Source organism: Triticum urartu, chromosome 2A (assembly GCF_056163025.1).
Source record: "Triticum urartu cultivar PI428250 chromosome 2A, HENAU_Tu73, whole genome shotgun sequence".
Classification (NCBI taxonomy): Eukaryota; Viridiplantae; Streptophyta; class Magnoliopsida; order Poales; family Poaceae; genus Triticum; species Triticum urartu.
The window spans coordinates 382,206,712-382,227,600 of NC_141874.1; the positions used below are offsets into that span (position 1 = coordinate 382,206,712).

At 45.5% G+C, this 20,889-nt stretch overlaps 4 protein-coding genes across 7 annotated transcripts; 3 read left to right on the plus strand and 1 right to left on the minus strand.

Annotated features, from left to right (window-relative positions):
* The first annotated feature begins 2,429 nt into the window (after positions 1–2,429).
* On the plus strand, positions 2,430–6,982 carry ERD4 (Early-responsive to dehydration stress protein (ERD4)). The gene is made up of 7 exons (XM_048700749.2): positions 2,430–2,903; positions 3,705–3,862; positions 4,414–4,689; positions 4,795–5,639; positions 5,733–5,988; positions 6,194–6,575; positions 6,662–6,982. The coding sequence occupies exons 1-6, from the start codon at positions 2,630–2,632 to the stop codon at positions 6,572–6,574; spliced, it is 2,190 nt and encodes a 729-aa protein (XP_048556706.1). The 5' UTR covers positions 2,430–2,629; the 3' UTR covers position 6,575; positions 6,662–6,982.
* A 1,931-nt stretch (positions 6,983–8,913) lies between these two features.
* Positions 8,914–13,193, plus strand: LOC125537437 (Tetratricopeptide repeat (TPR)-like superfamily protein). Of its 3 annotated transcripts, none has more exons than XR_015616498.1 (2): positions 8,914–12,886; positions 13,027–13,193. XR_015616498.1 is itself a non-coding variant. In XM_087543934.1 (2 exons), exons 1-2 carry the CDS (start codon positions 8,983–8,985, stop codon positions 11,016–11,018), a joined length of 1,782 nt encoding a protein of 593 aa, XP_087400060.1. In that variant the 5' UTR covers positions 8,914–8,982; the 3' UTR covers positions 11,019–13,193. The 3 variants fall into 3 exon arrangements, 1 of the variants encoding a protein (XP_087400060.1); XR_015616499.1 differs by having other exon boundaries at positions 8,914–12,091; XM_087543934.1 differs by having other exon boundaries at positions 8,914–10,686; positions 10,941–13,193.
* Positions 13,194–13,212: 19 nt separating this feature from the next.
* Positions 13,213–14,949, plus strand: LOC125537438 (major pollen allergen Ole e 10). Its single transcript, XM_048700751.2, has 4 exons — positions 13,213–13,840; positions 13,966–14,301; positions 14,447–14,477; positions 14,625–14,949. Exons 1-4 carry the CDS (start codon positions 13,786–13,788, stop codon positions 14,722–14,724), a joined length of 522 nt encoding a protein of 173 aa, XP_048556708.1. The 5' UTR covers positions 13,213–13,785; the 3' UTR covers positions 14,725–14,949.
* Positions 14,950–16,694: 1,745 nt separating this feature from the next.
* On the minus strand, positions 16,695–20,269 carry LOC125541570 (factor of DNA methylation 1-like). 2 transcript variants are annotated; one of them, XM_048704942.2, is made up of 7 exons: positions 20,206–20,269; positions 18,641–19,559; positions 18,314–18,495; positions 18,120–18,209; positions 17,761–18,045; positions 17,431–17,661; positions 16,695–17,134 (listed from the first exon to the last, which is right to left on the minus strand). In XM_048704942.2, exons 2-7 carry the CDS (start codon positions 19,527–19,529, stop codon positions 16,895–16,897), a joined length of 1,917 nt encoding a protein of 638 aa, XP_048560899.1. In that variant the 5' UTR covers positions 19,530–19,559; positions 20,206–20,269; the 3' UTR covers positions 16,695–16,894. The 2 variants fall into 2 exon arrangements, with proteins under 2 accessions (XP_048560899.1, XP_087400061.1); XM_087543935.1 differs by having other exon boundaries at positions 20,143–20,240.
* Between the last annotated feature and the right edge of the window lie 620 nt (positions 20,270–20,889).

The window sequence follows — 20,889 nt, forward strand, 5'->3', positions numbered from 1 at the left end:
GACGAGGTTATTCCCACAGAGTGGGCTCATTCGGTTGGATGGATGATTACCAAGGAGACCAGTCAGCTAGACGCACACCGGGGGGGGGGGGGGGCTCACCCGGCTGGGACTTAGTGCACAATCAAGATGGGCATTACTCCCTCCTTCCATCTATATAGGGGCCTAATGTGTTTTTCAAGACTGCCTTTGACTATTGAAAAGATTAATAGTACATGAGATGTATAATGTGAAAATTATATTATTGGAAACTCCTTTCACATACGAATTTCATGGTATGCTTTGTGTAAGTTGCATGTCATATATTATTGCTCTAACATTTGGTCAAAATTAGCCTCGAAAATTGTATTAGGCCCTATATAGATGAAAGGAGGGAGTACTCTTTAATAGAGCAAACGTTTCAATGACGCCATTACCCTACCATTACAACGAAGCCATCAAGTGTGAGTTTCTAGTGCATAGTTAAAAGAAAGTTCCCATTCGGCATTAACTATGCCATAACACACCCGAACATTGTAAACCCGGGCAATGCCATCCATATATAAGGCAGAGTCCGGGTATCTAGCACGGGTCTCTCTCTCTCTCCCTCTCTCTCTCAATCACATACTTGTAATCCCTATACACAATTATATGAAAGAATATCCACACACACATTATTAGATCTAGTATGTCTACCGCTGAGGGCCTGAACCTGCATAATCTCTTGTGTCACCCATTTGCGCCTTGATAGATCAAGCCCCGTTCATACACCTCTCTTATTGTCAAATTTAGAACCAGAACAGTTGAAGCCCACCTTGGGGCTGGCATCTATCAAGCCATGGTGCAAATGGTTTTTTCTTCAATCACCACCGACGGACTAATTCTTGAGCGTGCCCTCTGTTTGGGTTCACTTGACTTTGTCACTAAAAACTCGATGTGGTGTACACGCCGTTCGGCGGGATCGCGCAACTATGTACCTTTTAAAACTCAACCTTTTAAAATATATTTATTCTTGCCTTGCTTATGAATGCCATGTACCGGGTGAACTTGAACGGACACCACTCGGTTAGTTACCGGTTATGGACAACTATGAGCAACTTTGCCAAGAACTGTCAGCTTGATCTCTTCACCTCTTCTTAACTAAAACTTGATGGGTTGACTAAAGGGAATATGACTACCAATGGTGCCATGTGTGGTGTGGGCCATGGGCTAGCCAATGGATCTAGTTTAGGGCAATTGTGTGATGAGTTGACCCACTTATTACTTACATATATAATAGATCACCTACTATAAAGTTGAAAAAAACCTTTTTTCTACAAAGAGCCTTGAACTCCACTTACCCAAAGATGCATGCAGGTGAGATGGGACTAATGAACAACTATGGAAACTTGCCAATAAATTCAATGTATTGGCCCTAGCAACATCCTCTTCCTCTCTCTCCACGCAGCCAGCCCGAGCCCATCCATATCCCTCCATCTCCCTTCTCCCTCGATGTCTGCCTCCGCCATGGCCCGACAGAAGAAGGCCATGTATGCCATGCTAACGCGGGAGCACTGGTTTCATATTCAGGAGGAGATCTGAGAAAGGCGCGCCACCCAGATCGCAGCCTGCCTGCCTCCTGACTCGCTTGAGCCGAAGGAGGAAGAGCTGGAGGAGGAATAGGAGGGGAGCATCACTCGGAGCCGATGGAGGAGGAAGATGAGGAGCCGGGGCCAGTTGCAGGCTTCGCCATGGAGGACGCCATGGTGGAGTTCGAGATCGCCCAAGCGACGGAGATGGTGGAGCAGACTGCCATCCTCGAGTCCATACAAGATAAGGCACACGTGGAGTCCAACCGGCGCTTCATCCGACAACAATAGTTTCGATGAGGTGGAAGCGGAGATGGAGGTGGAGGCTGCCGCGGAGCCGGAGTTGCGTATGCCGCCCATGTACCAAAAGCTCGGAACAGAGATAGTGGATATCTCCGACGGGCGACGACAACGAATAGTCTAGCCTATGTTTATAATTGATCTATGTACTACTTAGATGTTTAGTTTCATGGTTTGTATGATTTCAAGGACTTGAAGTATGATATATTCGGATGCAGAGACAAAAATTTAAGGGATGTCCTACCACTGCCTGCGGACACGCCGGGTGCGTCCGCGGTAGTTTAAAGGGGCATCATGCTGTAGATGCTCTTACTCTTACTAAGGAATGCAGCCATGCAAAATAAAATAAGCTACCTCCTAAGTTAGATGACCAAGATACCGTTTCTACTTTGTTGATCGGCGCCGGAGTTTGCCATATTATCTCGTTACACAAGAGGTCACGGAGGTGAATCCATGGAAGGGGGAGTCGAAAGGGGAAGGGATACGAATCATTGAAAAGCAAAAGGCAGAAGAGGCAAGGGGCATTTCAGACATTTTGCTGATCTCCCTGGTCCCATCCCCTTCCTCTTCTTCTCCCTTCCCTGCCCCTTTCCTTGGCTCGGCAACCTCCACAACTCATAAACTCCCCACCACGCCAGCCATTCCCCAGCACAGCAAAGCATCCAATGCTTTTCCCTTCCCACCCATTTACCACCCTAATGCCCTCCGCTAATCACTCCCTCCACTACTAAACCCCTCCCTCATAATCCCCCCGGAGGAGGAGCGGAGCGGCGGCGGCGGGCGAGATGGACATCTCGTCGTTCGTGACGTCGCTTCTGACGTCCTTCGTCATCTTCGTCGTGCTGGTCCTGGTCTTCACGTGGCTCTCGCGCCGCCCGGGGAACGCGCCGGTGTACTACCCGAGCGTGCTGTTGCGGGGGCTCGACCCGTGGGAGGGGCGCGGACGGGGCACGCGCAGCCCCGTCGGCTGGATCCGCCAAGCGTTCACGGCGTCCGAGGCCGACGTCGTTGCCGCCGGCGGAGTCGACGCCGCCGTCTACCTCGTCTTCCTCTCATCCGGTACGCCCAAGCAAACCGCGCTCTTCAGTTCATTTGTGTGGTTTTTTTTACAGGGATTGAGTTCATTTGTTTACCCATGATTTGGTTGGTTAAGTTGCCTTGGCTCGGCTGTTTGGTTCCCAGGTTGCTCTGCGTACTGCTTATCTGTGCGTTTCTGTGGTATATTACTCTCGTTTCAACAATGATTCGCACGATAAAATAACGCCGTGCTGTTTTGTAGGAGTAACATGTTTTGAAATCTGCTCATGTAAAGCCGTATTATATTCTGAACGGATATCTGTTTCTAAAAATGTGGTGCCGTGTTGTGGAAACGCAGTTTCGTGTTTGATTGTCTGTCTTCTTTATACCAACACAATGGGATAGACGCTTACATGAACTGCCAGAACTGCTAGAATACGGCTTTACACATCAGATTTTCACACCTGTCATAAATTAAAATAATGCTCTTATAAAGCCGAGAAAAGATTTTGAACAAGCTACAGCCATGCTTTTTTTTTCCAATTAAGACCACCTCTTGTACCCTATGAATGTATGATACGCATGCTTATGCATAATCCAGAAAAAGATCATCCTGTACTTTTAAGGCCAGGCCCAAACAAAACTACGATACCTGTAGGATTGTTGGAATTATGAAGTTTAGCAAGTTAAAACGGTTTAATCTGCAGTCCAAAATGGGTGATGCAAAGGGTAAATGCGTTCTGGGTCAATTATAGTTTTTTTAGCAGAGGTCAATTATAGGTGTGGGTACATCATAGAGTCGTTGTCAATTTCCAGTTTGTTTATTGCTCTCTTGTGTTCCAGTGTTGGCAATCCTTGTGGTCTCTGGAATTGTGTTGCTTCCACTTCTGTTACCGCTTGCTGCAACTGATCATGCCCTGGAGAATTCTGCTGGCTTCAAAAATGGCAAAGAGGCGCAGAACTTCACGATTATTGAAAGATTAGCATTGGGCAATGTTCAAGTAAGCAAAATTTTATTGCAGTTACCTTTTCGGTCTGTTTTTGTTGCCATAAACTAATCTAGGTTGTTCTATTTCTACACAATTAGACATTCCAAAGCATGTTCTCACTTGATCTGGCCCATTTAATCTCACCAAATGGATGCTCGGTTTTCAAAAATGTGTATTTTATACATTCCAAGTATATAATTTGCTTCTTGAATAGGCAGTGCCTTGCTCCTTGCTGTTCTATTAGCCGTTAGGTCCATCATTCCGTAGTTTGGATTGAAATGAAATTCTGCTTTCCGACCAGTATTCCTTGAATTTACAGTGCATCCAGATTTGATTATTCATGTAATCACTTGTACCATTTCTCGCAATTGGATTCTTGAAGTCTAGTAGTTCAAAAGAATGTGAAGGTTGACTGAAATGGTTACGTTTCAAACTATCACAACTGTTGTTTTTCTTGTATATAAAAAAGTATAGCTTCCTATAAACATGATTGCCAGACTGCATTCATAATATTATGGTCACACTCACAACCATACTAAGCGGTGACTTAACATTTTCTCCAGAAAAAAAGTATGAGGCTGTGGGCATTCATATTATCAGTCTACTGGGTCTCCTTTGTCACCTATCTCGTACTATGGAAATCCTACAAACATGTTTCGAATCTGAGAGCAGCTGCAAGATCAACATCAGATGTTAAACCAGAGGAGTTTGCCGTGTTGGTGAGAGATGTTCCTATACCGCCTCCTGATCAAACTATAAAGGACTCGGTGGACTCATATTTCCGAGTACTTCATCCTGACACATTCTACAAAGCAATGGTTGTGACAGACAATAAGGAGGTAGTGCAGCTCTGAGGTTCTTGTGGGGCAATTGCTGCCCTTTCTTTATCTTATTTGCGATACTTATCGTACTTCCCTTGTATCTGATTTGATTGCTCCCTGCAGGCTGATAAAATTTTCCAAGAGATTGAAGGTCACAAACACAAAATTGCTCACGCTGAAGCTGTCTATGCAGAGTCAAAAAAAGGAAACAAACCTGAGGGCACCAAGCCTACTCATAGGACTGGATTGCTTGGTCTTATTGGTAAAAAAGTTGACACAATTGAGTATTGTAATGGGGAGATCAAGGAATTACTGCCCAAACTGGAGGCTGAACAGAAGAGCACTCTTCATGATAAACAGCAACGTGCTGCCATTGTCTTCTTCAACAGCAGAGCTGCTGCAGCCTCTGCATCTCAGACTCTTCATGCTCAGCTGTTTGATAAATGGACAGTCACAGAAGCTCCTGAACCACGTGATATGATATGGTCCAACCTTCCGAAGAAAATATATGAGAGGCACACCAGACAGACTCTGGTTTATTTCATTGTCTTTCTCACAGTCTTTTTCTATACTATTCCTATTACTGCTGTCTCTGCTGTCACGACGCTGGAAAAACTGAGGGAGAAGCTGCCCTTTCTGAAGGTGGTGGTGGACCAACAAGTAATTAAGACTGTCTTACAGGCTTACCTGCCGCAGCTCGCGCTTATTGTTTTTCTAGCTTTGCTGCCTGCTCTCCTTATGTTTCTCTCAAAGTCAGAAGGGATCCCTTCACAGAGCCATGTAGTCAGGGCAGCGTCAGGAAAATATTTCTACTTCATTATCTTCAATGTCTTCCTTGGCTTTACAATTAGCTCCTCATTGTTCAGTGCCTTGAAAACCATCGTTGATAACCCTCCTGGGATTATTGTGATGCTAGGCAACAGCCTTCCTGGAAGTGCAACTTTCTTCCTCTCATTCGTTGCACTGAAGTAATGCTTTTCGTGTCTCATTCATTCAAATCTAGATATGCCTGAATTTCACTACAAGTATCGAATATAACTGTTTGATTGCTGTTTTTACAGATTCTTTGTTGGTTATGGGCTTGAGCTCTCTCGCTTGGTCCCTCTCATCATTTTCCACTTGAAAAAGAAGTACCTATGCAAGACTGAGGATGAATTGCGAGCAGCGTGGAGTCCAGGGGACTTGGGGTATAACACCAGGGTTCCAAGTGACATGCTGATTGTTACAATTGTGCTGTGCTACTCCGTCATTGCACCTTTGATTATTCCATTCGGTGTTGCTTACTTTGCTCTTGGATGGCTTATAGCAAAAAACCAGGTAAGCAGATGTTGCTTACTTCAATGTAAGTTCAGCATAGTGAGACTAATCTAGAGATGGCTTCTGGAAGTGATACTAATCCATTAACTATATATTTGAAGAATACGGATGTCTGAGAATTTGGCAAAAAGGACTTATAGTACGGATGTCTGAGAATTTGGCAAAAAGGACTTATAGTACATTTTACTTTTATCTCTAAATGCAGGTTTTGAGAGTCTATGTTCCTAGTTACGAGAGCAATGGGCGAATGTGGCCGCACATCCACACGAGGGTCATTGCGGCTCTAATGATTTACCAGGCCACCATGATTGGTGTCATCATACTGAAACTTTTCTTCTATTCGGCTATCCTTTCCCCGCTCATCCCAATAAGTTTAATCTTCGCCTACACTTGCCACACACGCTTCTATCCTGCATTTGCCAAAACCCCTCTTGAGGTGGCAAGCCAGGAGCTCAAAGAGACACCGAACATGGGTGCCATCTACAGTGCATACATCCCTCTTTGCCTGAAGCCTGAAAAGCTCGAAGATGTGGACGTATTCGAAGATGCTCAATCGCGCACTACCTCGAGAGCACCATCCTTTTAATGTAAGAAGTTGCGTCAATCAAAATACAGAAAACCATTTTGAAATATACAGACATATGATCTGAGCATCGCCATTGAATTTCTGCAGGATATGGAATGAATTCCCACGCACAACCTTCAACGTTGAACCATCTGTGAAACAGCTGTTTATTGAGATAGGAAGCTGATGTCATATGCCATGTACATACACAGTCTTGTCCGATGAAACTTTCTTCTTCTATTTTTAGGTAGTTGTTGTGGATATTCATATTATTGGGCATTTATGTTTGTCTTGGTTGTTATATTGATATGTATGTGTGTAGACTGTCTGCTGTGTGCAACTTATCTTCGAAGTCAGACTGCTTGCCCTGGTGGTGCTATTAATTTGTTGCTGAAATCATACCACAAAAGTGGGAGTCGTACTCTTGCATATTGCCTTGTTCTTTAGTTAGGAATTGACGGAGTAATTTGGATCAAATTAGTACTGCCTATGTCAAAATCATGTTGTTGACACGGTCTTTATTGTGACATTTTGAGGACAAATTCTTTTTTGTTGAAAATGTCGTAGCAAGTTTTTTGAGATAGTTTGAAGCTGGAGCTTAGTGTTTCTCTGAAAGTGATGCATGTGATATAAAAGCAGATTGTTGTGGGAGGAGAGGATTTCAGAGCTTGGAATTGCACGAAGAACGGCAAAATTCAGTAGACTTGAGGATGTCGCTGAAGGCAACTAGTTCAAATAAAGTCAAAATTCACACCTGAAGAATCCTGTGGAACGGCTTGGCGGTAGGAACGGAGTTGCACAATCGAACCATTCAGGCCTCCTTGGTTTGGAGGAACTTTACAGGAATTTTATAGGATAGGATTATTATAGTAATTTTTCCTTTAGAGCATCCGCCGCCAACCTTCGCCTGGCGGAAGGTGCTATCCCTTTGGTTTTTTGGTTTGAAGGAATTCCACAGGAATTCATACATAGGATTGGTTCCTATTTTTCATATTTCAAAGAAAAATAAACATGAACCCAACGGAAAAAAAACTATAATGTGAATCAAATGACATCTTTTTTTTATTCCTACTCTCAGGTGTTGATTTCTTTAGTTAGGGCTGGACACCTTCCGCTCGAGATCAGCATCTTCTACATGCGATCATGGATGCTTGATTGGCTGGGAAGGGTCGGGTAGTGATGAAAAGGAAACGGTGATACGAGAGTTGTACCAGCTATGGTTGTTGCAGAATAATGCAAAGGATTCCCAAAGTGTTGACGACCCGGCAATTATCAGGAACAAGGTGTTATGCCTTGTGGAGGAGTGAAAATCAATCAAGGAAGAATCGGTCCATCCAGCGGTGCAACAGGTTGAGGTGTGATGCAAACCAGATGAAGGACCGATGAAAGCACACACTGATAGAGCGCTAGCAAAGAACCAAGGGTCAGGAGGGGGAGGTGTAGTTTTTGGGACCATCATGGCACCTTTAGGGCTAATTTGGTAGCAGCCGAATCAAAACCGGGGCAGCAAACCCCAGCCGGGGAAATTTTCATGACATATGAGATCCCCTTCCCCCGTAGTGAGATTTCCCTAATCTCTTCTATATCATTTGGTCGTTCGGGGACGAGGACGCAACGTTCCAGGTCGCTAAGTGGACGTCGATCGCGTGAGAGAAGCGGATGCGTGGATTTTCCCTCCGACCTCACGAGGCATGGATTGCTCTCCTAGGGAAACGATAGGGATCGGGCCAGAAAGTACCCGAGCTATGAGCGATCAAACAATGAGCTAGCTTTTCCACGGGCTGATTTGCCCCATGGGCTCCGAGCCCGGGGTTCAGACGGGGATCTCCCCGGGATACCGGACAACCAAATGAGGCCTTATAGAAGGGGCTTGCCATTTTTTCCGGTTGCAAATGATCTGGAATTGGTTGAATTGCTAACTTGCCGTCGCGCCATTAATCTTCGCGCGAGAACTGAACGTTCAGAAGGTGCTGCTAGAGACCTATTCTCAATTGGCAATCAGGAAACTGATCGATGAACATAGAGATCTTTCAACTCGTGGGCAACTAGCGGCGGAGATCAAGGACTTGCTAAGATCCTTTCGGGATTGCAAGGTGGCCTGAGTGCGATGGTCGGCGAATAAGCTACGTAAAACTTGGTTTCTACATTTCTCCTGAGTTTGTTAACTCGAGATTATGCTAAGGGGACCGTGAACTCTTGAATATAAATGCAACAATTCCCTGAGAAAAAAGAAAATATTATAGTAGCGTGTAGGATATTGGGTGATTTTGCCATGCCGTGACACGCATATGCTAAAATGCACGGCGTGGCATCCAAACCGACGCCCCGCGTCCACTCAAAAATAAAAGGGACGGCGCCTCCCGCTGCCCTCCTTCGCTCCAAAAACCCAAGACGAACCGAACCAGCGACAGGCCAACCGCGACTCGGGCATGCAATTGCCATGCGCGAGACAACCTTCCACACACCCGGTGCTGCGCCACTGCGTCGCGCTCCTCCGCCTCCACCTGCCGTCTCCCTCCGTCGCTGCGGCCAAGCAGATCCACGCGCGCGCGCTCCGTGCGACTGGCGTGACCCTCTCCCACCCTCTCCTCGCCAAGCACCTCCTCTTCCACCTAGCTTCCCTCCGCGCCGGCGCTCCCCCGCTCCTCTACGCCGTCGCCGTCCTCTCCCGCCTCCTCCCCGACCCGGACCCTTTCTCCCTCAACACCGTCCTCCGCATCGCCGCGTCCTCGGCGCGCCCACGCCTCGCGCTCGCGCTCCACCGCCGCCGCCTCGCGCCGCCCGACACGCACACCTACCCGCCGCTCCTCCAGGCCTGCACACGCCTCCTCGCCCTTCGCGAAGGCGAGAGCCTCCACGCCGAGGCCGCCAAGAACGGCCTGGTGGCGCTCGTCTTCGTCAAGAACTCGCTTGTCCACCACTATGGTGCGTGCGGCCTCTTTGAGAGCGCCCACAGGGTGTTCGACGAAATTCCGGTGCTGGAGCGGAACCTCGTCTCCTGGAACTCCGTGATGAACGGGTTCGCGGCCAATGGCAGGCCCAACGAGGTACTGACAATCTTCTGGGAGACGTTCGAGGTGGACCTCATGCCGGATGGATTCACCATTGTGAGTGTTTTAAATGCGTGCGCAGAGATCGGGGCGCTCGCTCTCGGGAGGAGGGTGCATGTGTTTGCGTCCAAGGTTGGGTTAGTAGGGAACAGACATGTTGGTAATGCGCTGATTGATCTGTATGCCAAGTGCGGCGGAGTTGAGGATGCAAGGAAGGTGTTTGAGGAGATGGGGGTGGGAAGGACCGTGGTCTCATGGACGTCACTGATCGTGGGTTTGGCAGGGAATGGGTTTGGGAAGGATGCGCTTGAGCTGTTCGGTCTGATGGAGAGGGAGAAGCTTATCCCTACTGATATCACTATGGTAGGAGTGCTGTATGCTTGTAGCCACTGCGGGTTGGTTGACGATGGGTTTCGATATTTCAATGAGATGAAGGACAAGTACGGCATAGCACCAAAGATTGAACATCTTGGATGTATGGTGGATCTGCTGGGGAGAGCTGGAAGAGTTGAGGAAGCGCACGATTATATCAGCACGATGCCACTGGAGCCCAACGCTGTTGTGTGGCGGACATTGCTAGGTGCTTGTGCTATGCACAAGAAGCTGGAACTTGGGGAGGCTGCTTGGTCACGGCTGGTTGAGCTTGACCCTGGGCACAGCGGCGACTATGTCCTCCTCTCAAATCTGTATGCTGCTGTTGGGAGGTGGGCAGATGTCCATGTCCTTAGGAAGACAATGGTCACGCATGGAGTGAGGAAAAACCCAGGGCATAGCCTTGTGGAGATCCGCAACTCCGTGTATGAGTTTGTTATGGGCGACAGATCACATCCTGAGAGTGATCAGATATACCTAATGCTTGCCGAGATAGCCGAGAGATTGAGGCGCCAAGGTTACGTCCCCCGCACAAGCAATGTATTGGCAGATATAGAGGAGGAAGAGAAAGAGGCTGCTTTAAACTACCATAGCGAGAGGCTGGCCATTGCCTTTGCCTTGCTGAAGTGTCTTCCTGGTACTCCTATCAGGATAGTGAAGAACTTGAGGGTGTGTGGAGACTGCCATTTGGTAATTAAGTTAATATCTAAGGTATATGACCGTGAAATCATTGTTAGGGATCGCAGTAGGTTCCACCATTTCAAAGGTGGAGAATGTTCATGTAAAGATTATTGGTAGTTGATTCATGTACGGACTGACAGTGATGAATGCATGGTTTATGAGGTTCCATGCCCTATAATCAGGGGAATGGTGGTGACCTTTGGTTGCCGAACAGTTCTATAGAACTTCATTTGTCGACACCGCATGTTTTGACTCAACCACAGCATCTGGTTTCTGTTGCACAGGACTACTGCAGTGAAAGCATTGGGGCGACCTCATCTGTTGCAGATCGCTGCAATCTCAGTCTTGGTCTAACTCACTAAATGTGTAGTGGAAAAAATAAGCTTCAGGACATGGCACATCAGAAAGCAAGGTTGAAGCTGGATACTGCCAGCACCATTCTAGTGTTGGAAATATTATGATGAACGTTTCCGAGTCCTGGTTGTACAACTTCTGTAGAAGTTCAGATGTCGAAACATGTGTTGATTCAGCCACAGTATCCAATTTCTGAATGGAAGTGTGGCGGTAACCTCATCTATTATTCATATCTAGTAGAACTTACAAAATGTGGAGGTAGGAAACAGAAGCAACCAGAGATACAGCAGAAAGCAGGTTTGGAGCTGATACTGCTAGTATATACTTCAATTCTAATGCCGCACCTGTATTTTAGAATTTGCACCTCTAAAATAGTCTGCATTGTCAAAGAATCTACCAGTATCCTACTGTTTGGTATGCTCCATGGGATATTACTGTGACATATCATTAAGATTTTCTGTTTTTTCTCAGACAGTAAGGTTGTCTTGAATGAATGTTCTGTTTCTTGTAATCAAAGATTCACAGTAGATGATTGGCATGATAAAGCTAGGGATGATACAGTTTGCAGGGTTCCTCAATCTATGGGATTTGGTCGCCCATACAAATCTGATGCCTCATGTTGAGGATGAGTTCTGGTGGATGTGGACCCTAGACAAAGTGTATTCGGGAAAGACAGTTTACACAGCCTTTTCCCCACTAGGGTGGAGGCCAACTTCAAGCATGATCTGGAAGTCATGAGCGCCTGCTGAGTGTCGATTCTTCGCGTGGCTAGCAGCATGGGATTGCTGCTGGACTGCGGACCGTTTGCAATGGAGAAGCCTCGACCACCCAGTCCGATGCCCACTTTGCGATGAAGATCAGGGGACTTTGCCTCACCTTCTGATCGGGTGCGTCTGAGTCCAGGGAAGTGTGGTCGGAAGTTTTTAGTCATGACAATGCCAGGAGTGGATTCCATAGCAGGATGGCATCTTGTTGGACTGGTGGGCTCAGAGGACTGCCCCTCCAGGGCAAATACATGATCTTCACACTGCGTGCATTTTAACGATCTGGAGCATATGAAAGTAGGGTGGATAAATAGAAGGTAAAAGTTTTCTGCGGCATTGTAACTGTGTATTCTATCTAGAAGAAAAATATACAAACAAGAAAAGTACAATGACATGAGCCCTTTTTTTAATAGACAATGACATGAGACATGTTTTGCGGGTGGTTCTGTAACTAGTATATTGGTATGTGTATAAGATGCCTGAATGGCACCTCTCCCATTAATCCATTCTTTCTGAGGATGTGCGAGTTACATACCTTTTTGAACACATTTGAGTACTTTTAATTATCACATGTACCAAAATTAACCATTTCAGTGGGGACAAAACTGAGATATGACTGTTAGCCAGATTCTGCTCCGAAATCGAAATTCCAACAAACACAGTTGTAGTTACTTGCAGGCTTCCCTTGTGTGACAAGTATTCGCTGTAGATTTGCATATGAAAAGTAGGTCTGCAGGACATGATCAGGTTTTTCAGTAAATCAATGCAGGACCATATATATTGTCTAAAGATACAACTTTCTTCATGACAAACATCAAAGGTAGGTTAGCCTAATATTATAGTTATATGTCCTCTTTAACCTTGTTAGTTGGTGTTGCTTTGTTCCATATGTCTCAACTCATTGGGATCACCACTGATGATTTCTGCTAGTATGGTTTCCTTTCTCAAAGAAGTTTCTGGCACCACTTTTGTGCCAGTGGTTTCGTGTTAAGCTTATCAAGTTTCCCCGATGTGGCGGTGGCCGAGCCAAATTGAGTTCTTGCCAGCTACTCACTAGAAGGGAATCAAAGATCGGCCCATTCGGCGACCGAGCTGAGGAGCCTTCTCTCAGGGTTTTTTTTCACTCCTAGCTGCTCCATTTCTATTTAGTATGCCTGGTTGTTTTTTCACTGCAGCTTGCTTGTTTTTTCAAGCCTTGTTACTTGTCATATATATGCTTCAGCATGTCATTTGTTCCATTGGCACTTGGCAGGTGGTGTAGGTCAGTCAAGGCAATCTGGTTCACCAAACCTCATATTCATTAGGCTTGAGTCTAGCTTTGTAAAGTGAATGGAGGTTCTTCCCTTAATCCACAAGAAAAGCTTTTGCTCGTGAAGCTCCGACACATTCTACCATGAAACAGCAAAAAGATAAAATAAAGGTAACACACCATGCACTTGGCCCCTTGAGAGATCTTTTGGAATCTATTGCCTGGTTTCCTTTTGTCCCTTTAGAAATCATGGCCATGCATGCATACCTCCATGGCATGGCAGCAGAATCTATGGTTTGCCTGGCCTTCAAGTCATTCGATATCCTCAGTGTTGTTTTATATTCATAAAGGCATCTGATCTGCATTGGTTTACACAACACAGACAAGCCTCTCTGCCATGGCCATAAGTACGCACCATGCACGGTGAGCAACCCGGGGACTTTTTTTGGTTCATGAGTTGCTTAGTGACTGGAGTAGTGAACTGAAATCCAGTGCCCTTTGCATGGACAGTAGCTTCTTTCCTGTTGATACAGGCGCTCTTCGCTCGGACTCCCATTATATTCCCTAAGACTCACATAGGGGAAAGAGACGGGTCAGAGAGAGAGAGAGAGAGAGAGAGAGAGAGAGAGAGAGAGAGAGAGAGAGAGAGAGAGAGAGAGAGAGAGAGAGAGAGAGAGAGAGAGAGAGAGAGAGAGAGAGAGAGAGAGAGAGAGAGAGAGAGAGGGAGGGAGGGGTGTCTTTTGAGTTAGTTTTGTTTCACACATGAAGAGAAAGGAGCTGATCATGAACGTTATTTTGATCCTTGCGTGCTTCATTGGTGAGTTCTTACACCACATATATACATGTCTCTTGTTTCCTTTGCCTGTGCCTTCTTATGTCACTTGCTCTACCCTGTCATTTGAACGCTGTTGTGTCATCTGAATCATGCATGTGTGTGATCAGTGTGCGCGGCAGGCGCGCTGCAGGAGAAGGCGGAGTCGACCACCCCGATCCCTACCCTGTCTCCTCCGGAGGGAAACACGAGCTTCATCGACGGTGTCACCTGGTGCGTCGCGCGGCCGGGAGTCCCCCAGGAGGACCTCCAGAACGCGCTGGACTGGGCGTGCGGCCAGGGCGCAGCCGACTGCTCGCCGCTGCAGCCGGGCGGGCATTGCTACCAGCCCAACACGCTCCTGTTGCACGCCTCCTACGCCTTCAACATCTTCTACCAGCAGAACGGCAATTCCGACATCGCCTGCAACTTCGGCGGCGCTGGAACCATCACCAAGAGGGACCCAAGTAAATTTCTCCTTTTCTTTTCCATTCCATCCGTCAGCGGATGTAGAGTACTTGCTCTTGATCAGTCAGTGGCTGAGCTACATATTTTATTTTAATGATGAATTGTTCAGTGGTGTGACATGTTTGCCGTCTGTCTTCCTGATAGGTTTCGGGCCATGCAAGTTCCTGGCATCTGAGTGAGTCTACTTCACACGTACTACTAGTATACCAAAGGCACTCCAGTTTGGAACACATGAATTTCACAAGAAACACTTTCACACGTAATTTACTGTTCAATTATCGTTCTAGTAGTAATATTAAGTGCTTCTGCTGGGCTGGTGCAGGACTTCTGCTGCTTCAGCGCTCGTGTTGAGGAGCATGAGGATGATCTGTGCTGCGTTTCTGACCATGCTCCAGCTCAGAGTTTTCAAAGCTGTGCACTGAGCGCCGTGTGTCGGTGGCTGGGATGGCTTACTGTGGTGCTACCAAAGTATGTAATGCAAAATCAACAATGCTATGGTGGTTTCTCCTTTTTTGCACTTATGCAAGGAACTTTTTCTGTAATTTTACAAGGACATGCCTTCGGAGTATATATCTATATTTTATTAAAAGGTTATTGAATGCAAACTGAATATAGGAAGTGCCCACTGGCCACTGCCACCTTTTCTCCTCAGCGTTCCATCTCAGATTTACAGAAATACTTCCTCCGTAAAGAAATATAAGAGTGTTTAGATCATTATAAAGTAGTGATGTAAACGCTGAGGGAGTATTAGATAAGTTAGATGCTTACTACAAGGTGATGCTCGCTTTGCTGTTTCTTAGTCATGAGATAGAGTTGAGCATTTTTACATAGAAAACCGATGAATCAAACCAAACTGAGCTGACCGGTATTTCTATGTATTCAGTTTATGGTGTTTGGTTCGGTGTTTTCATAGCTAGTTGTTTTAGACTTTGTTCGGTTACACCTACTCATTGTGGGGTGGATTGGAGGAGGTTTTGACTTGTAGAGGGTGCAATCCCTGCCAAACCCCTCCATTTTCCCTGTCAACCGAACAAGCCCTTAGTGTTCGGGCGTATTGCCGTTTTCCATCCTACATAATCCCAACTGATCATCAAACCATATACACCGAAATGGCCTCCTTTCCTGTAGCTTCCCTACTTTGCTGGCACCATATACACCGAAATGGCCTCCTTTCCTGTAACTTCCCTACTTTGCTGGCACGTGTAGAGCATGATCCAATGTGCATGCACGCTCCCACACAATCCAATTCACTCATACATTTGCCTCTTAGAATCACTCTTTCTGCGCTGATTTTCATCCCCAAAAGAACTCCAATCTCTCAACCTAGTTGGTTCACAACCTTGACGTATATCCAATCTCTCAACCTTGTTAGCTCACAACCTTGAGGTTACATATACCGCTACAAGGCATAGCTACAACGATCGTCAGACAGGTACTCACGTTGGCTTGGATCTCTGGCGCTCGATCATTTTGTATCTGGCTCTCCTCCAATGCTAGGATGACGTCGGTCTTCCACCGCGAACCCACAGCTCGAGGAGCCTGACGAGGAAGACGGAGAAAGCGGTGACCCGACTGCTTGACGCAGAACCAGCAGGTTGTCGTCGCCCCTTCTCAAACGCACGAAGCAGAAAACCAGCTCGCCCCCATCCCCAACGAAGAAATAACTCACAAGAGTAGGAGGTCGTATTCAGCGGACAACGCGTCGAAGGACTACGAAACACACACGCCCATGATACTCGCTTTGGTTGGCTAGCTAGTCGGCCTAGTTGGGCCTTTGGCCATCCAAAGAAGCAACGAAAAAACAGATAGGAAGGAAAGCTAAAGAAAAAAAATGTAGAGAGAATATATAAAATGTTTCAAAAGAGTTTCCGAATTAGAAAGTTTGCGAAATTGAAAAATGTTCATGAATACACAAAATGTTAGAAACTTTAAAAAATGTTCATGATTTTGTCAAATGTTCACAAATCCCAAAATATTTCCCAAATCTCCAAAAATGTACCAAATTAAAAAATTACTCATGAATAAAAAATCACCAATTAAAAAGTTTAGGATTTGAAAAGTAGTTCCCCAAGTTAAAAAAAATGCACACAAATTTTAACAATATTATCGTATTTTAGGAAAGTGTTCACAAGTTCAAAAATTATTAAAGAAATAGAAGAAACACTAAAAAAACCCTCGTAAAATCAGCAAATTGAAACACAGGGGGAAACCCGGTCCACAGAACGTTCTACAAACTTCCTAAAACCGGTAGAAAAAAGTTAGACGCTACAGATTTGCCCACACCTGCGAAGAGGTAATCTATGGATCACGCTATGAGCGCTGGGTTCCGATGCGAATAGGCTCCATTGCAGCCAACGACCTGTCCACTCTTTGACATATGAGGCCATAAACGCAACAACAAAAAAGCACCAAGAGGTCTCATTTCGTGGGAGCTTAGTATCTCTAAAAAATCCATTGGTTTTCTAAAACCCTCGTCGCAATTGTGTTTATTCCTTTCAGAATTTACTAAGCATCAAGTCCTGTTACCACGGTACGATTTTACAGCGCCACAGGCCAGAAACTACAACTAGGACTAGGAGACGTCAATCTCACTCAGGAGAAGTAGGTTCTCTTGTTCTTGCTCGCCTTCCACTGCTTGAGAATGTACGCTACTGCCTCGTCAAGCGGCGCTCTCCGGTTCTCCTTGAAGTTCCACAGCACGGGGACAGGGTACCTGCCGCTGGGGTTGTATTCGTTCATCTCAAGAAGGGCCTTGACCACAACATCGTGGGCCTCCTGCCCCAGCTCTTCTTTCAGGGCTTGCAGCTTCTCATCGTCTTCCCGGACTATTTCCTGCACCATTCAAACGTCAATCAGAATCACAGGCTGCAAAGTCATAACAGTGTTTTCATTACTGGAACAAGGACTCAAATCAGGATAGCAATATATCCAGTTGAAATTCAAATACTTAAGTTTTTTCCTTTCTTTTTTGACAATCTGACCGTTGCCCGTCAAATCAAATCAAAAATATTAATACACAAACAAACATGCATAGAACTACAGAAACATGGACCAGGACGCCCTCTCAACCAGTATATGTTGTTCTCCGAAAAGGAGCAGTATAATATAAGCAAAATAAAAAGGCTTACCTTTGTCTGTCCATCAACATCAATAACTTTGAAAGGATGCCAATCTGGTTGCTTGATCTCATCTTCCCATTTTGATAACACAAGTGTTGCCTCTACATCATACTTTGCATTTTTTTTCGAAACACCATTTCCCTCTTTCTTTTTGCATGCAGCAACAAAAGCTTTTTCATCAAGCACACCCATTCTCTTGACACCAATAGTGGATCGAGTTACTTGTATCTGTTGTAGGCCCTACACAGCGAGTAATTTGTTACCCGCGCGAAGGACGAAGCGATATATAAGGTATCACAATCAATAGAAAATTAAGAATGCAATAGAGATTATACATACCTGTATAAGTTCTTTCTTGGCTTGTTCAAGTTCATCATTGGTCCTTCGTTCCACAATAATAAGGGCCTGGTTTGCAGATTCCATGGCTTCAAGCTGTTCATCTTTCTCTTTCAGCTCTTCAGACACCTTATCAAATTCCTTTGATGTTGTATCTGCCTCAGCTCCCATGTGCTTCATTACCTCTAACTTCCCTCTCAACTGTGCTAATTCCATCTCAAGATTCTGCTTAGAAGTTAAGTCCTCTTCCAGTTTGTATTGCCTCCTGAAAGCATCTTCTTTCTCTTGCTGCAATTTCAGGAAGTGAAACAAATGCATTTTCGCTAGATACTCAACATACAAACTATGCTTGAAAGCAATACCTCGTGTTTCTTGAGAAGCTGCCTGAGCTCTTCACGCGCCTTCTTATGCTTTAGGGTTGCTAAGTCAAGAAGAACATTCTCGTTTGCATTCTGTAAGAGTTTGAACAGCATACGTAAATTCAAATTCAGTTCATTAAGATATAACAGAAGGAATAGAAGATAAAATAGCATTGGAGGAAACATGAAAAAAAAACCTTTTCTTTCTCTGCTTCGACTTTTGCTCTGTCAATATTACTTTTCCTAGCCAACTCTTCAAGTTGCTTATGTCTCCGGATGGCTTGTTCTCTCCTGGTCTTCAGTTCCTGTTGCAGTCTTTGATTATCTTCAACTATTTTACTAGAATTCCAACGAGCGTCTTCCTGCATCTTTCTTATCTCTGGTTATCGAATAGGAAAAAAAAACTCAGTAAGTTCAGTGAACACAAGATGATATTACTGCTGCCAGCAGTATAGAAGAAAACAAGTAAGATCAATAGTACACAAAATGCAGCAAAAACACACAGTATCGAAATATGTCCATACTTTCATTATGTTCCTCAACCATTCGATCCTTGTCTTTCATCATGCTTTCAAGTTTCATTGCAGTTTGATTGTGCTTCAGCTCCAGTTCTTGTAAATGCTTATTCTTCTCTTCTATTTGGCGAGTAAAATGAGCAATACGCTCAGTTCTCTCATGTTCCCGATCACCAACACTTTTTAGAACTCCAATTTTCCTCAAATGCTCTCCTATTGTCCCATGAGAGTTATAATCATCAGATCTTGCAAGCCATCCATAAAGATCGTCCATTTTACAGTTTCTTCTGTTCCAATCAGTCTTACTGTACTGCTCCACTATGAAATGGTTTTCAAAAGCTAATGCATCCTTGAACCCAGTCCAGTCTTCAGCAAACTTGATGATGGAGTGATCAGTCTGGCCCTTGGAATCCAAAAGAATAGTGACTTCGCATGGTCTGAACCGTGATAACTGTGATTTTAACATATGCTCACTCTCCCTGACAAAATTTGTATCCATCAAATCAGCTGGTAGATTAACCAGAATGCCCATCCACGGCCATACGAACTTCTCTTGTTCAATCTTAGGAGGCTTATACTCAACGATGGCAAGCTGCAATGATGGTTCCAAGGAGCTGCCCAAATCATTCTTCACATACTCTGCAAGTGCTAGGTGTGCTGCCCTCACCCTGGGCTTGCGTTTCTGAGCAGCCCCTATTCCTGAGGCATGCTGCAGAAGATCCTTGACGTTGTAATCTTGCTTCCTTTTCCCTAGGCAGAACGGGCACCGGAAGATCTTCTCACCATACTGCACTTTCAATTTTTGGGACCGCAGCCGCAGTTGCGCGTAGATCTTGTCCTTGTACTCATCGATCTCCGAATCACTAATCTCAGATTCTTCTTCAGAGGTATGCTCCATCGGGATTTGGATGTTGAGAGATAAAATGCCCTGAGGATGAGCCCAAAAAAGCGTTCAGTCAGTGCTATCAACTGATTTGAAGTGATTCATATGGTAAAGAGGCATGTCAAATTAAAGTGAATGGAAAGCCGTGCTAGTCCTCGGAAATGATTAAATAGCCAACATTTCATTTATACACACTTTAAGTTGGTATACTAGTTAGGAAATGAGAAACGCGACCAATTTCTAAAATATTCAGATAAAAACCGACCAAAAGCCTATCCATGGAATGACTAATAGTAATAAAAGGATCGGGTCGATGCAGATGTGTGGATTTCCTCTGCCATCCAGAATGATTTTATTTACACCCAGTGTTGTACTCAACGTGCGTACGGAGATTTAGCTGGACGAATCCCAGATATTGTTTGGGGAAAAAGAAGTGATTACTGCAAAGGGATCGGCAACTAAATCAATGATGGAGGGGAGAATGATTTGGAGTTGGGTTGATCGCTGCGACGCTGCCACAGCAAAGAACGGAAAAACCCCAAGGGCAAAATTAACACTGATCAGTAGTAACTGGATTCCTCTTGTCCGTGGAAAATAATCAAAGAATGGTGGATGGATTAACTCGCACCTAAGAAATAGGCAAGGAACCGCGAAAATCCCCCCGAAAAACGATCACGCTAGGGTTCCTTACCAACAAAGGAATGAAGGAAGTCTTGTGCGCCGGCGCCGTCGGCACGAGAATGCGAGGGATTTGGGGGGGGGGGGGGAATCAGAGAAGAAGGGCTGAGAAGAGGAACAGCACGGGGACCGGGGGTTTAAGAATGGGGGTTTCACCTAACATACATCTTACTTAACCCCTTCCCGTCCGGCATGTTGTATCCGTGTGTCCCTTTGCTCTCAGCCCCACGATCAAAATCGTGTGTGTTAACAGATTTTGTAGTAATTTTACACCTACACGCACGCCCCCAACTGAAGCCAGCAAATTAATTTTACAAGAACCCCCCTCCCCCTGCCAGTCGAGTGCGTCGTGCGCCGCCGCCGTCAAGCAGCAGCCGATTCAATTTCCATTGAATTGATCCCGACGTCCATCGGCAGCCATCCCATGCAGGTACCATCCCTACCCGTCATTCACAACTCTGGCCATGTGAGGCAAAAATGTGCCCATCTTTATTTATGCGATTAAGAGCAACTTTAATGGAGCGATTCATTTCGTCCATCCGCGTCCGTTTGGATCGGCGCGGACAAAAATGACGGCCCAACGCGCCGACCCAAACTTAAATCATGTCCGCTTGGCATCCGCGCCGACGCATTTCCGGTCCAAAATTGCATCTGGAATGCGTCCACGCGGACACGAAGCGGACGCACCGCGCGTCTC